The sequence below is a fragment of the Lates calcarifer genome, linkage group LG17, assembly GCF_001640805.2.
Source record: "Lates calcarifer isolate ASB-BC8 linkage group LG17, TLL_Latcal_v3, whole genome shotgun sequence".
Lineage (NCBI taxonomy): Eukaryota > Metazoa > Chordata > Actinopteri > Centropomidae > Lates > Lates calcarifer.
This window is the reverse complement of record NC_066849.1, coordinates 27,337,704-27,353,261: the sequence shown is the minus strand read 5'-3', so window position 1 is coordinate 27,353,261 and position 15,558 is coordinate 27,337,704. Positions and strand designations below refer to the sequence as shown.

The 15,558-nt window shown below is 43.6% G+C and overlaps 1 protein-coding gene across 6 annotated transcripts in view; it reads right to left on the bottom strand.

The window, feature by feature from the left end:
• patj (PATJ crumbs cell polarity complex component) overlaps positions 1 to 15,558 on the bottom strand; it is a 97,836-nt gene that overhangs the window by 73,917 nt on the left and 8,361 nt on the right. For all 6 annotated transcript variants that reach the window (XM_018676132.2, XM_018676162.2, XM_018676142.2 and 3 more), the window contains exons 7-18: positions 10,768 to 10,896; positions 9,024 to 9,293; positions 8,842 to 8,944; positions 8,501 to 8,589; positions 8,187 to 8,316; positions 5,779 to 5,934; positions 2,909 to 2,970; positions 2,085 to 2,141; positions 1,839 to 1,973; positions 1,528 to 1,740; positions 1,363 to 1,446; positions 1,043 to 1,252 (exon numbers count right to left, since the gene is read on the bottom strand). In XM_018676132.2, coding sequence (XP_018531648.1) covers positions 1,043 to 1,252; positions 1,363 to 1,446; positions 1,528 to 1,740; positions 1,839 to 1,973; positions 2,085 to 2,141; positions 2,909 to 2,970; positions 5,779 to 5,934; positions 8,187 to 8,316; positions 8,501 to 8,589; positions 8,842 to 8,944; positions 9,024 to 9,293; positions 10,768 to 10,896 — 1,638 coding nt within the window. The remainder of the gene's footprint in view (positions 1 to 1,042; positions 1,253 to 1,362; positions 1,447 to 1,527; positions 1,741 to 1,838; positions 1,974 to 2,084; positions 2,142 to 2,908; positions 2,971 to 5,778; positions 5,935 to 8,186; positions 8,317 to 8,500; positions 8,590 to 8,841; positions 8,945 to 9,023; positions 9,294 to 10,767; positions 10,897 to 15,558) is intronic.

Below are 15,558 nucleotides of genomic sequence, written 5' to 3'. Positions count from 1 at the left end.
AGATAAATCCTGTTCACTATAAAGGGCCACATTCTGAGATTTAATTTTTCACATTCGATATAAGAAAACTGAAAGAACACGTGCCAGGATAATTTCAAAATAAAGGTGTGCCTTACAGATTATTATATTGTGTCAGACTGTGATGTTATACATCACGTGTCAGAGAATTTATTTCATCTTTGATGCTAAATGTTAAATCCAATGAACTAAGTGTTGACTGTTTTCTGTAGTCAGAGTAACACTGAGTAAAAACAACAGCAGAACCAGTGAAAACATGAAGTTGTGTCATGTTTTCACAGAAGCTGTTGTGACGCTGAGAGCAGCAGACAAACAGAGAAGAAGAACAGTTCCTGCTGATCTGAGAGCAGATGAGTCACTCTCCGTCCTGCTGTCCACAGCTGACACTCATAAACCTCTCTGTACTTTTCTGCAGAGATCGTTCGGTTTGGTTTATTTTCCATCGGCAGACCACAGAGCCGGCGAGCTGAGCCAGGCAAGCTTCGCCATGTGTTCACCACCAAACAACCACAGGGAGGTAATTAACTCTGTGTGGGTGTATTTCAGTTTGTACCTGTCACACACACACACAGAGGACACAGTGTTTAAAGTGTAAGAAACAGACTCATCTAAACTTTGACCACCACTTTGGTCCAGACTGAAAATATCAACAAGTACTGAACAGACTCTGAAATATTGTACAGACATCAGGAGCCTTCCACTTCAGGAACGTCCCTGGTTCAAGTATAGTTGTGTTTTCCTCAGCACGGTTACACACCCTGCATTTTGGTGATGGGCATTAAAATCGTCCCTTCCCTACTGTAACGTACCAAAGAAAGCATCAGAAACTCACAATTGAGAAGCTGGAACCAACAGACATTTGGTCAGTCGACTAATCAATTAACCAACTACTCATTTCATATGAGCATTATCCATGTTGTTTTTTCTGAAATGTAAAAACTATTCATCATAAAAGGAAAAAAAGAGAAAGCTGAGGCAGACAGGAGGAGGAAGAGGAGGAGGAAGAGATCAGAGTCGTCGTTACCTGGTAGTCGAGGATGCTGAAGCCGAGGCCTTTATCGCTCTCCTTCTGCAGCTCCAACACCTGAACGTCTGGAGACCACAGAGCCAGCTCCTCTTCATCTTCATCCACATCCTCATCCTCGTCTTCATCCTGCTTCTCATCTTCTTCCTCCTCACGGCTGTACTGAATCTTCTCCTCCTTCTGGACCTCCTCCACAGGAGAAACCTGCTCCTAATGCACAGAAATGACCAGAGACCGTCAGACTAGGTTAAAGCTCTAAAAGCAAAATTCAAAATTCAGTTATCAAACAAACACACCAGGTGCCCGGTGAGATGTGTTACCTGTCTGACTGCCTGCTGCTGCTCACCGCTGTCGTCTCTCAGGACCGTCTGACCGCCGAGCATCGACGACAGCTTCAACTCGATCTGACAAAAACACGACACCGTTTATATCAACAAACATTTCTCTTATGAATGATCATGAACGACGTTCCCAGATGCCCTCACCTCCTCCACACTGGGCTGGAGGTCTCGTGGTCTTGCCGGTCCACGTCCTGGTTGTAACACTGGTTCAGGCTCGGACTCTGGTTCAGATTCTGGTTCTGGTTCCAGGTCAGAGGTCGGGTGTCGGCAGCAGACCAGAGTGAACGGAGGAGGCACTTCTTTAAGGAACGACACCACCTCTCGACGAGACTTACCGTAGAGCTGAACATCATTCACCTACAAACACACAATGATCCTCAGTGCTGACCTCTGCTGGTCAAATATAAACACCAAACTGTAGTGGATCCAACTCTTTTCTGTGTACATGTTTTTACCTCCAGGAGTTCGTCCTCTGGTCTCAACACTCCATGTTTATCCACGGGGCCTCCGGGGACCACCGAGGAGATGTAATGGTGACCATCGAACGAGTCCAACTCCACACCGAGACGCAGAGTGTGGACGGGCAACAGCTGTGTGATAAAATACAAGGTACAGGATCAGATCGTATGATTCAGCTGCCAAACTCACACTCATACAGTTTAATCCAACAGTCATCAGACTGGAAAAAGAGAACTTCTCACTTTGGAGGATTTCTGCAGCTCTGCATCATCTTCAATGACAGGATCCAACTTCACCACCTGAAAACACACACACACACAGTATAAGGTCTGGATCTGAATCTAAGTGGTGTTATAAACGAAGTAAAGCGAATGTGCAAAGGTTTTAGTTGTTCAGATTCTTCTCCATCATCAGTCCCTACAGGAGGCGTCTGATTCACTCTGCAGCAGGACAAAGAGCCCAAACATGAAGAACTATCTTCAGAGACAAGAAGAACAAGGAGTCCTGCAGCAGATGGTCAGCTCCTTGCGACTTCTTCCTCTCCCCTGAGATGAAATTCAAGCTGAAAGGTCATCATTCAGAGCAGGGCTTCCAGGCATCATGGCAGTCTAAGAGTAGAGTCGAAGGCAACGGGTCCTCTTTTAGTTTACCTGAAGACGTTTCAGCTCTCATTGCAAAAGGCCTCCTTAGTTTTAAAAGCTGGTTGGGGCGTCCCAGGTATTTAACCTCTTGGAGGTGGTCCTGAGTCGTTAACCCACCCTGTCCTCATGTGAATCATTAGGATCACATGGGTCGACGTGTGAATGGCAGTTGAACCGTCTGAGTAAGGATCTCAGGACTGTATTATAGGTAGCTGATGTTTGGGTTTGTATTCCACCACCTGATGTTGTTTGGTCTGCTACTTTGAAGACAAAGGTGGCTAAATAAATATCAGGTACGGTGTTTGCTTGTTAAAGGTGCAGTCTCTGAACTTTTTGATCTCACCTCGTACATCATAGAGTAACACTTAATCAATAATCCAAGATGGATGTTATCAGTGAAAGTGTTTGTCTGTGTGTGGTCTCACCAGGACTTGGTACCGTGGTCCCAGAGCCTGATCCCATTTAGCTCTCAGTTCTGCCTCTGTAGCTGCACACACACACACACACACACACACACACACAGATAGAGAACAGCCTGTGTAAGCAGTGGAACAGATGCAAAATTACAATTCAGCCATTAAAACACAGCAGCTTCCTGCAGCTCATCAACTCAAACCTCCAGCACTGTAACAAATGAACCAGTAGTACTGCAGCATGAATGAATACTGTAGTACAGTGGTGGTATGTGTAGAAGTACATGGACAGAAGACGTGGTATTTCTGACTGTATTTCCCTGTAAGGACGGCTGGGAAATCAGGTTTCTCTAAAGCTCCACTGTGATTACAGAGTTTCTCGCTGATTCAGATTCAGATTCTTTGCTCCAAATGTTTTCATTTCATTTTCTGCAGAGTTTCCAGCGTTTTACTCAAGACTCTGAACAGAAGACTCCTGCTACTACTGTATCTGAGCCCACAGACTACATCCAGTCAGTCAGTCTGGGTCACATTACACTGATCAATATATCTGATCTGTCATATTAAAGATTAACCAGCAACAACATACATCTATATCTGTTTATAAAGCAGCTAGCTGCTAAATCAGAGATGCTAAATGTAAGCTAACAGCAGTTCACTGACAGTTTAAGAGGCTAGCTAGCATGGTGCTAGCTGAACTATAATGGTTTCTTCTGCCAGTTTTCTGTTCTCATACAAAACTGTAGGTTACAGTTTGATTCAGCATGTTTTTTTCTTGTTCAGTGATTAAAGTTTTACTCACAAATAAATCAAAGTCTAAAATGTCATTTTTAAAATGTTTATTAGTTTGCAGACTAAACTGACACAGTTTGTCTAAATTACCCCATATTTCAGGTTATCTCAGTTTAATTCACATTAATTTGCATTAATTTATGTTAATTTTTGATCATTTCTGATAATTTGCATTGATTCCAATGAATTTGCCTTAGTTATTGTTAATTTGTGTTAATTTCCATGGAAAGTTAACAACTTGGAATATTTCCCAAATTCCCCAGTTTAACATCCCGTGGAGAGTTTCTGGAAATTTACTGGAAACCTTTCAACCCCTTTATAACCCAAACTGCAAGCAAATAAAAATTATCTTTAAAATATCCCAAAAGAAAAAAATCATAACAGTAGCACCTCATCCCATAATTCTCTCTGGATCTGAAGCAGAAAGTAGAAAAAACAGAAACTTAAATAAATATGGTCCTGAACTCGTCATGATCATTCTGTATGTTCATGTGTTCATTCATGTCTCAGAATCAGTCAGAGGTGGGTCGAGGTGAAAAGATGAAATGTAGTTGTGCAGTAGTTCAGCAGGAGGAACAGTACTAACAGTAAAGTATTTGGTTTGTTACTCAGCTGCAGCAGAACCAGAGAGAACAGGTTCTCCTCTGGTTCTGCTGCAGTATAAACAGTTCAGCTGGTCTCTGCTCCAGGACGACGGTCACCTCATTGGAATTCACTGGTCAGAAGCAAAAAGCTAAATGACTCAGATCTAAAGTGTAAAGTAAGCAACTTCAACCGAGGAGACTGTGGATGTGTGTGTTTAACTGCATTAATGCACGCACACACACAAAAATGCCTCTGCAACAATACCATCTTAAATCTCAGAAGGATAAATGGGTTTTCCGGAGCAGAGCGACTGAAACACTGACAGTCGGAGCAGATTACAGACCGACGCTGTGAGAAAAACCTGCTGAACAGTCGCCGGTCTGCTCCCTCTGAACCCCCTCGGGCTGGATTCAGGGAGGAAACCGCCACTGCTGAGCTCAAGAAAAACACCTCCATGTTCTCACAAATCTCCTCTCATGTTGAGGTATTTTGCAGCAGGTCTTGGCGGTGTTACAACAACAGCCTCTGATTAAATTAGCATTGCTAACCCTGGCCTTCGCAGCGCAATTAATCTGCAGCGTTTGGCTGAATAAACAGGGTAATACATCGCTGCGAGGCTGTCAGGCAGCTCAGACACTTTACATCTGTCGGCCAGGAGCAGGCAGGCGGCATGCTAAGTGTTAGCGTGGCGTTTTGGCCACTTAGTAAAGCTAATGAGGAATAAAAAGAGAGGAAATAATTCAGACAGGAGTGCTGTTAGAGGCCTGTGTTGACATGTCTGCAGGATATACACTTTTTTACACACTGATAATCATGGCTTTAGATTTAAGGACACTTTAGTCGGAGCTCTTTCCGTGAATCCTACAGTTCACTCTTGTTAGGAAATGTTTAATTTTTCTTAATCTTCTGAGTAAATAATGTTTAAATACTAATGAGTAAAGTGGCCTGTAAAAATAAAGCAGAAATAAAAAGGTAGAAGTGTTTCTCTTGGCAGAGAAGTTGTGTCTGTGGCTGTAAACATTCATTTATAACAGCAGCAGTTAATCTCTAAAAGGTAACACACTGTTTGGCCTCAGGAGTTGTTCAATATGTCTTCAGTTTCACTTGTAAATGTACATGGTTGTTGTGCATGTGTTTCTCAGGGAGGTGTGTACGTTTAGTTACATGCTCTTTAATTAGATGACAAAGCCAAATAAAGTTTCCTCACAGGGAGAAAAACTCCACCAACTCTTTGGAGGGAGCTTAGTTGGTGGATGATCAGATATTTTGTGACTCCACCAAGTTAAAATGTGTGGAGACAGGTGAGTTAGGAAGGAGCCTGTGTTGGAGGAGATGCTGGGAACAGCTGGAAGATCATTCCCCTATATTCTGGAGATAACCCTTTTAGGTGTCTTAAAAAAGGCGGTTGCTAACGAGCGTCTAAATGAGACTACAGAGGTTGTCGGGGACGTTAACATCCTAAAACTGAGAGACTGAGGAGCACACAGATGTGTCTTATTACTCACTGTCTGAACTGTACGAGTACGTGGACTCAGCTCTGCTCAGCTGTGCTGCGTTCGGGTACATCGGTTCCAGCTTCATCGTTGAGGAGCCAAACCCAGACGAGTGAGTCCTCATGTCCAGGGACCTCCGCAGTGACACATGAGACGACTGCCTCTCCACTGACACACAAACACAAAGAGGAGATATAAGAAGATGCATCTCTTTCTGCTCGGCTTCTGACTGAGCCTTTGGTGTCTTTTAAAACTCTGACAGTTTATATTTCCATTTAACTTTATTCTGTTCTCTATTTGTCTTTGTTTTTAAATTCACTTTTTCTTTCTGTTAAAGCTCCAGTGTGGAACATTGACAGGATCTATGGGCAGAAATGGAATTTAATCTACAAAAACATGTTTGTATCAGTGTGTAATCACCTAAAACTGGTCATTGTGTTTTCGTTTGCTGAGAATGAGCAGTTTATAACTCTACAGGGAGCAGGTCTTCCACAGAGTCCACCATGCTTCTGTTGACGCCAAAGTTCAGGGGACACTCGGCTGTAATCTGCATTCTCACCACTAGATGTCACTAAATCCTACAGACTGCTCCTTTAAGCTCTTTGTAAATAAAGTTTATTATCATTATTGTTCTTTCAGTCTCGTGCTCCATCGATTCACCCGAAGCTTCTCAACAAGCCTCAAACGTATAAACATGGAAATAAAAACGCATAAATAAAATGTGAAACTGAAGTTTAGTTTGTGTCCAGTTAATAATTTCTTCAGGCAGGTGGAAATTTAGACTCTTAACTGCATGTGAGCACAGTGAGGGCGCTCTGACCTTTGACCTCCTGACTGATCGTTACTGGTCTGAAGTTTATTTTCCTGTCAGACTCGTTCTAACTCATCCCAAAGTCTGTGTAGATAAGAGAGCTGCAGAAATGACCAGAATATAAGAAGTTAAAAACTTGAGGCTGAACTCAGCTGGTTTCCAGTTCTCTGTGTTTTCTCAGTAATGGAATAAAAGACGTCTGGAGGAGATAAGAGCCTCTATGCTCCTTCAGCTCTCCTTTAAAAATCACTTGTTTCCTCTCTGGCCCCCGGAGGCTGACCGGTGCAGGCCGCCGGCCGATCGCAAGACAAAAAAATGACCCTGAACCGGGAGTATTAATCTCTGTGGACGCTGCTGGTAGAGCAGGAGCAGGAGGAGCAGGAGGAGGAGGAGGAGGAGGAGGAGGAGGAGGAGGAGGAGGAATTGCAGGCTCTTTGTGGAGAGTTCTGGAAAATTACACCGAGTTGTAAACAAATTTGTCATCTTAATCTGGGTGAGAGGACAGAGGCAGAGAGGCTTCGGGCAGGAAATAAGAACCACGGCTCTGATAAGTTTAACAGAGTTAAAACTTCTCTAACAGCAGCAGATTATTGTTTTAATACCATGTAATCACGAACTCACAGAGAATCACTTCAGCTCGTTTTAGCCTGAGATATGTGACTCTATAGAAGGTAAATTTATATTATACTCCACAACTGTTTGATATCAGTGTTTCCCATCATGTATTAACATAATAATAAAGATGAACTCAGTATTTAATGAATTAATTGACTGATTTCTTTCACAGATTGGAGCAGTTCCTCCTCCTCTGCTACATGATGCATTATGGGAGAAAAACATCCATCACAGGCAGCGTGCTGGTATTTCAGAACAGATATTTATCACTGTGAAAGCGTTTGAAGAGAAAAATCTTGAGTTGTCACTGGATTTTTTCACAGGGCTGAGTCTGGATTATCAACTGGACAGAGTCCTGAAGCTCAGACCTGCAGGTTCGACGTGTTGCTGTTTGTTTCAGAGCATGTTGTGCTTTAGTGGTCATACAGCCTTGCCAACACATTAGCAGAGACTGTAAGATGATACCTGGTTTTCTCTTGAATTTTAAGTCATTATTTATTTCAGTTTATACTGTGCAGACACTAAAAACTGTGAACAATCAAATTACCAGATCTTAATTAATAAGTACGACATACTAAATATTAAAGGATAACTCTGGTATTTTTGAACCTGGGTCATGTTTTCCATGTTTTTATTAAAGAGGAAGATCCTGTTAGTTTAACCAGAAACATCTCTATATCTCTCTACCAGACTCCATAGAGAAAAACAGGGATTTAACCAGGAGCTGCTGGAATACCACTGCCTCCATCTGTTAGTGTGTCTGTGTTACTGTGTGACTTTCAGTGGTGGAAGAAGTAATCAGATACTTTACTGAAGTAAAAGTACCACACAGTAACACAGACACACTAACAGATGGAGGCAGCAGCTCCTGTGTTCTGCTCAGTAAAATTCCTGTTTTTGTCAGTGGAGTCTGGTGTCTTTGAACAGAGTGGTAAAACAGCTGTAAACATCTCATCTTTGCTGCACAGGGTTTTTTTACAGAACAAGTTTCTACCTTTATCCAGGGATCTCTCCAGGGCTCTGGGTTTCTTCCTGACCACAGTGAGAACCACAGTCTGACCCGTCTGCTTCATCACCTCCAACACCTCCTGATTGGTCATCCCGTGAAGACTGACGCCGTCCAACTGTGAAATAAAGGAGAGAAAGATGCAGAGGAAGACAAGATAAACACATCATGGATTCAGGACTGGGCTGGAAATACATTAAATCTAAATTTGTTAAATCAACATTAAAAACTGCAGCGAAACTCTGAGGATTAAAAAGAAGTTTGTCAGTGAATGCTGACTCAGGTTTTAATGTCGTTCTTACGGCCAACAGTCGGTCATGGACTCGGATGTTTCCGCTCTGATCTGCGGCGCTGCCCGGAACCACGTGTTTGACAAAAACACCAACTGCATCTGAACGGGACGAGAGACACCGACACACAGTGAGAGAAACAGAGAGAGAGAGAGATGGAATTTAACGGGAAAAAGAAAACAAAGATTTTTCAACTCATGATTTTATTTAGAAATTATTTATTAATAAATGTTTAAAAAGTCCCAACAAAGACCAAGAAAAAAAGTGTTGAAAAATATGCACATAAATCAGCCCTTCACAGTAAAAGCCCCAAAGCTGCTTCAAAATAAAAACTTTTTTCTTTCCTCTCCTACCTTGGCTGGTCAGAGGATTGTAGCCGATGATGGAGATGCCGAGGCTCTGGCCGTCCTTCTTGGTCAGAGGAACCTCGTGGATCTCATATCCCTCCAGGTTGGGCTGAAAAACACAAACAGAGTCTGAGAGGAGACAGGAAACAAACTCCTTCTCCAGAGACCAGGATTTAAAACCTGCTCACCGTCTTGCTGAGCCGGCGCTGGGGGGCCACGACGGGGCGCTGGACGGGCAGTTCGGGGGGTCGTGGGGGTAAAGAGGAGACGGGGGCGGAGTCTGGAGGTGGCGGGGGAGGAGGACCCGTCGACCTCTGACCTCGCGGATCCCTGGCGATCAGCATGGTCACGTGACTCCCGCACCCCTGCAGCACCTTGACCACCTGGTCGCTGGTGAGGCCGCTGGTGGGCGTCGGCCCGATGCGAAGGATGTGGTCACCTGTGCGGAGACGGCCGTCCTGATTGGAGGAGAAGAGGCGGTCAGAGGGAAAGTTTCATATGTTTCCTGATCACGTCTGAAAAACTGGACATTAGTAAATCTGAACTAAAAACATTTGATTTAGTTCAGTTTTATTTTTGAGTTGACGTCATGTGACCGTGGTGTAGTTGGTTTATAGCCTAACATTAGCTTCTTACTTCAAACATCAGAACAGTGGTGTTCATCTGTGAAGATGATCTGATCAACTAAACCTGAAGGATCAGAAACTTTAGCTGGCTCACAGTTTATTTCCTGGAATAATCCAAAACCAGGCTGATGCTAACTTCAGGTTGGACTACAGAAACACATCATCACTGTTGGACTCTGTCATACTGCAGAGAAAACATCCAGACAGAAACTACTGACTTGGCTGAATCAAAGTAACAGGATTTCTGCTTTGAAAACATAGATAACTTTATTTGTTCAAGCTCCTCACAACCCGAGATTCAGCTCGTACTTGTCGACTGGATTTTGTGGTGATTTAAATAACCTGAAGCCTTGACTGTACTTCAGTAAACTTTGATTTCCCAGTGTTTTATTTTACACCAAACTAAACATGAACGTCGGCTACAAGCCAATGAATCCAGTCGGTGTCTGACACCTGCTGTGGGGGAGTAAAACAGATGAGAGGAGGACGAGACAGAAAACAGAGCGAGACAAAGATGGAGGAGAGAGAAGAGGAAACAGTAAGAGGAAAAGAAGAGAGGGATGAACATAAAGAGAGAGAGAGAGGAGGAGAAGAGGAGGGAGGAGTTTTTATTTGAACAAATGGAGAGGAAGGGAGTTGAAAAGCCGAGTGGTTAAAAACATCAGTGTCAAAGCTTTTTCCCTCCTCTCTGCGGGGAAATTAATCTAATTGATCTAATTAATCCTCTTTTACAAAGCGATGATTCATCCTGCTGCTGCCTGCTGTCTGTCCTAATGTACCGCTCCTGTTTCCACTGTTATTTATGCAGGAAACATCCACCAGCCTCTGATTTCTGCTTCGACAGCTCACGTTTCTGCCGTCGGATCCACAGAGGAAGACCAGGCCGTGGTGCCTTGCTCAAGGGCTGGAGACGTGAAGATGGGAGTCAACATTTAAACACATCATCTCCTGTAGTTTTGTGCTCTGTCCTCTTCTGCTGCTCAGAAAAAATACTCTGAATATAACGTACACTGAGACTGATACTGGTTCCTCAGGCGGGCATTTCTCCACAGCAGGGGACGGGATCACTGCTCCTGCCTTTGTCTCTGAACTGGGAGATCGTCGACCCAAATGTACTGCAGGTAATAAACTGACTGTGGAGAAACACCTCATACAGCCTCACTTCAAATGATCTTCAGCTTTAAAAACAACAGAGAAATGCTTTGTAAACGTAGCTGCTGTGGCTTCAGATTAGATTATAGCTCATGACGTTGACCCAGAGGTTTTATATTCTGATATAAATCTAACCAGCTGATTGTGACGATACCTTATCAGCCACGCTGTTTGGGATGAGCGTCCTGACGACCACCCCGGTCGTCTTCCCCCCGACGATCCCGAAGCCCAGACCCGATCCATCGTTCACCAGCTCGATCTCTTCAACATGACCCCACTGATCCTGCAGCACAGGACAGAGGAGGACACAGAGAGACATCAGTGTTGGACAGGACTTTATTTACATCAGGACGATTAAGAAAAAAAGAATCAGAACCAGTTCTTTATAAACCATCCAACACACACACTCACAATGTGTCCCAAGTGTCTGACAGCATGATGATAGGATTCCTCCAGAGACAGAGCTTTTTATTAAAGAGGAAGATCCTTTAGTTAACCAGAGACATCTCTATATATCACTACCAGACTCCATTGACAAAAACAGGGATTTTACTGGGAGCTGCTGGAATACCACTGCCTCCATCTGTTAGTGTGTCTGTGGTACTGTGTGGTACTTTTACTTTATATAAAGTATCTGATTACTTCTTCCACCACTGAAAGTCACACAGTAACAGATGGAGGCAGTGGTATTCCAGCAGCTCCTGTGTTCTGCTCAGTTAAAATTCCTGTTTTTGTCAATGGAGTCTGGTGGCTTTGAACAGAGTGAGAAAACAGCTGTAAATAAGACTCAGCTTGAAAGATAAGGTCTGACTGGGACATGTTCCAGTTGGACAGATGAAAGCTCCTCTTCCTCTCTCAGTACGATTTGATGCAGATGAAACAAATCATGACTGAATCGTTGCATTCTTAATTATTTTGACTTTATTCTGCTGGGAGCAGAGCAGCAGACTCTCTGCTATCTGTCCTGAGGTGAAAGGTCGTTAAAGTGAACCTCAGCAGGTAATTACCAGCTGAGAGCATTTCCTCTTCCCTGATACCAGCTGCTGATCAATGAGAGGCTGCAGCAGAAACCTGCTAACACACACTCTCAGGCTGTCTTTATGAAGTGGCTGTAATCAGAGGTGGTGGCTGTGGTCTCTTATTACGGCTCCGATCTGATAGAGGAGGTCTTCCTCTGTCTAATGAAAGTCGACTCACTCGTTGAATGTGTTGAATGCTCCGCTCTCCAATAGAAGTTCGGTCTTTTCACAGGAGAGGATCCGTTACCGCCGACGCTCTGTTCAGGTTAATGTGGGGGAAGGTAACACCTGGGTCTCCAGTTTGTTTTGGTGAAAATATGGAGAGAGGTAAATCAGGGCTGAATTCAAATCAATACCCAGGAGAAAGAAGTTTGATCAGAGTTCACAGCAACATCAGCTTGTTATGGATGAAGAGCTTTGGTTTGACCCCTGCAGAGTCTGGATGATTGGTTAGCCTGAGGCTGCGGTGTTAGCTGCTAGCATCCTGCAGCTGAGATGAAGTCGACACAGGAGGAAGCAGAGGTTAGTGGGTAAACATGAGGGAAGGATGTAGAAGGTCGAGTCTTTCTCTCACTGACTGAGGAGACACTGGACCTTCCTTTACCAAAGGAGAGAATCACGTCCCATGATTCTTTGCAGCAGCAACGTTAAAGCGACACATGGCGGCAGATCCACAAACATGTCAACACAACAGAGCTCCTGTTTTATGTTTGAGACACGATCAGAAACCAATGGAAAGAGGCACAAAACTCATATACAAAACTCTATATACTTTAATCAGAATATAATTAATTCTGGACCCGTCGCACATTTCCTCATTTCTTAAATCATTATTTTAATGACTCAACTTTCTCTGCTTGTGTTTTCCTCTCATGTTATTATTTTATTGAAACATTTCAATCCTGTTTGTTTTTACTTTTAACAGTATTAATTTTGTTGTTGTTTCCTGTCAGTAACTGATAAATGTGTTGGACTGTAGCCTCTGTACAGGTCTTCAATGTGTTAGAAATAAAGTTACTTTAAAAGTGTAAGTGCAGTCAGATTCTCTAAATACTGCAGTTCTCCTTTCCTAAATGTGTCTGACCTCTCCTTCACCTCATGACATTGGTGAGGAAAGGAGATTTTTTTGAGTATTTGACCACAGCCCAGGTATTAAGTCAAGAATCCGGTCAGTGATGATGTGTTTCTGTAGTCCAACCTGAAGTCAGCATCAGCCTGGTTCCTCCACAAAAAACCAGTGGGATTTTTTCATTGTGTTTTGGATTATTCCAGAAAATAAACTGAGACCGACTAAAGTTTCTGATCCTTCCAGGTTTGGTTGATCAGATCATCTTTCAGGGAGTAAATGTTCTCTACAGATGCTGATGAGTGTTAAGATCTAATGAGTGTGTGAGATTCGTAAATAATGAATAAAACCACAGGCACAGGTTTGGGAAGCAGAAAAAGAACCGGATCAAACGGCTGGTTTGGAGGAAAAACCAGGTAAAAATCAAAGTTCAGGTGAGTGTGATTCGCCAGGTGGATCAGGTGATCATTCAGACTCTGACACCTGCCTCCATCCCAACTAAAAAAAACATATTTCTCTGCAGATTAAAGGTGAAGAGTCAGTTTCTCAGATGTGACTCAACCTGGACGTTTTGATTGGACGAGGCTGGGTCACGTGACCAGAATCATAACGAGTTCAGAAGTTTTCCAACTTCATCCAGTTAACTTCTGCTTTAAGTTCATTTCCTGTGAGTTGAGGCAGTTTTAAAGGCCCCTCCAGGTTTCTTTAATTGGACAATCTGTTATTTTTTATCCCTGTTCTCTCTGCTTTTCATCATTTTTAGGAGCGCCATAAATTAACTCTAAACTCCTGAGTGCGTTCTCCGACACACTGTCCTAATCGATCGAGGGATAATATTCACTAAATAGACAAAAGCTGTAAAAATCATATCTGACTGGCTGATTTATTCCTGTCTTTATGAGACACTTTACAGCGACGACGCTTCAGACTGACTCCAGCAGGAACAGGAGCTGAGACACCTCGGTCAGAGTCGCCTGGATCTGGATCTGGATCTGCCTCGGTGGAGGAGGCTTGGCGTTGGGAGACGGATAGTTAGCCAGGGCCCTGAGGAGGCGAGCGGCAATAAAACCTGGTCCAGAGTTGTGTTTTTTATGCCCTCAGCTCCATTAAACGTGACCTCGATAGAAACGGGACATGAATAAAACAAAAGCGGGAGGATCGGAGGCCTGGTATTCAGGACGTGGCCCCGGTCCAACGAGCCGAGAGGAGGAGGAGGAGGAGGAGGGTAACAAACAAGAGGGACAGTGTAATTCTGTGCGATAATGACCCAACAATAGAGCAGGGCAGAATCATTACGGCTGCAGCTAACCTGTGATCCTCAGCTCACATTAACAGTCCAGACCTGCTCTGCTTCGTCACCACGTCGTTTCTCTTCCTGAAATTTCCTCTCCTGGTTATTTAAATGTCAGCGCTCTCGTGTTATTCACTCCAATAACTCAGACATTAACTTTTTTTTTTAATAATACTTTGGCTCAGCTGCAGTGTTTGTTCCCAACCTTTGTTTTAAAACGAGAAACTCCAGCAGCACCTCTCATCTTCCAAACAGCTTCATTTAAACAGATTTTTAACAAGTGTTTTCAGTGGGTTTGACCATTTAAAGCCTCTATTTAAACTCTGCTGCTCAATCCTCAATCCTCAGTCTTCAGTCTTAGTCTTTAGTCTTCAGTCTTTAGTCTTCAGTCTTTAGTCTTCAGTCTTAGTCTCAGTCTTCAGTCTTAGTCTTAGTCCTCAGTCGTCAGTCTTCAATCCTCAGTCTTCAATCCTCAGTCTTCAGTCCTCAGTCTTCAGTTGTCAGTCGTCAGTCTTTAGTCCTCAATCTTTGGTCTTAAGTCCTCACTGATTCCTGCAGCTCTGTATAAGAACCAGGATTTTGAGTGAGGAATGACGGACGCTTCCCAACCATAACAGTCGCCATCTTGGCTACGTAGCAGAAGAGGAAGCACCACTAACGTAACTTGTGAAAATGGCAGCGGAGGAAGGAGGAGGACACGACTTGTACATAATTTACATATCAAGTGAACCAGAATAAACGAGAAAGTAAAACCCTCGGTGGGAATCACTGTCGAGTTTATGTATCTGAACACAGCTTTAAGGACAGAAGGTGTTGTAGGCTGTGCAGATTGTGAGGCCCTCTGAGGATTAAATAAATAAAACCGGACTTTACTTGGCAGCCAGTCGGCTCGTTGGGAGCTCTCTAATGTGAGATCTCAGCCTCATAATCATCATGAATTTCAAATAATTAAAAAGCTGCCAATGAGCATAAAACAAGACCTGAGAACCGCTCTGAGGTCTGGAACCAGATCAGAGAAATCTGGGAAAACAGAAGAAGAATAACTGTACAAACTCAGAATTCAAACATTAGACTCCAATACCCAGAATGCTTTGCAGGGAGAACACCTTGCTCACTCGTCTCTGTCTCATCTCCGTCTTCTAAATACACTGCAGGTGATATTATCTGACCCTCTGACCTTTCACCTCTGATAGGACAGACACAGGTGGGGATGCCATTGTCTCTTTATCTCTGTCTCTGCCTCCCCCCTCCCTCCCTCTCTCCCTCTCTCCCTCCCTCCCCCACGTCATGTCGACATTCATTGATCGCAGCTCCTCTCAGACTTAAATACATATTGTCAGGAGCGATGCTGCAAGTGGAGCACTAACTTGATTTCCTATAGGCTTTAAGGTCATAAAAATCATCCGAGTCAATGTCAGCAGACTTACAGCTCGTCATAAAACAGGAGGTCTCACTCTGATACAGAGGCGTGGCCTCAAAGTGACCTCCAGTTATGATTGACGCCCTCTCAGCAATGCTTGTTTTGAGTGACAGCCAAGATGCTGGATGATGTATATATGTGTGTGTGGC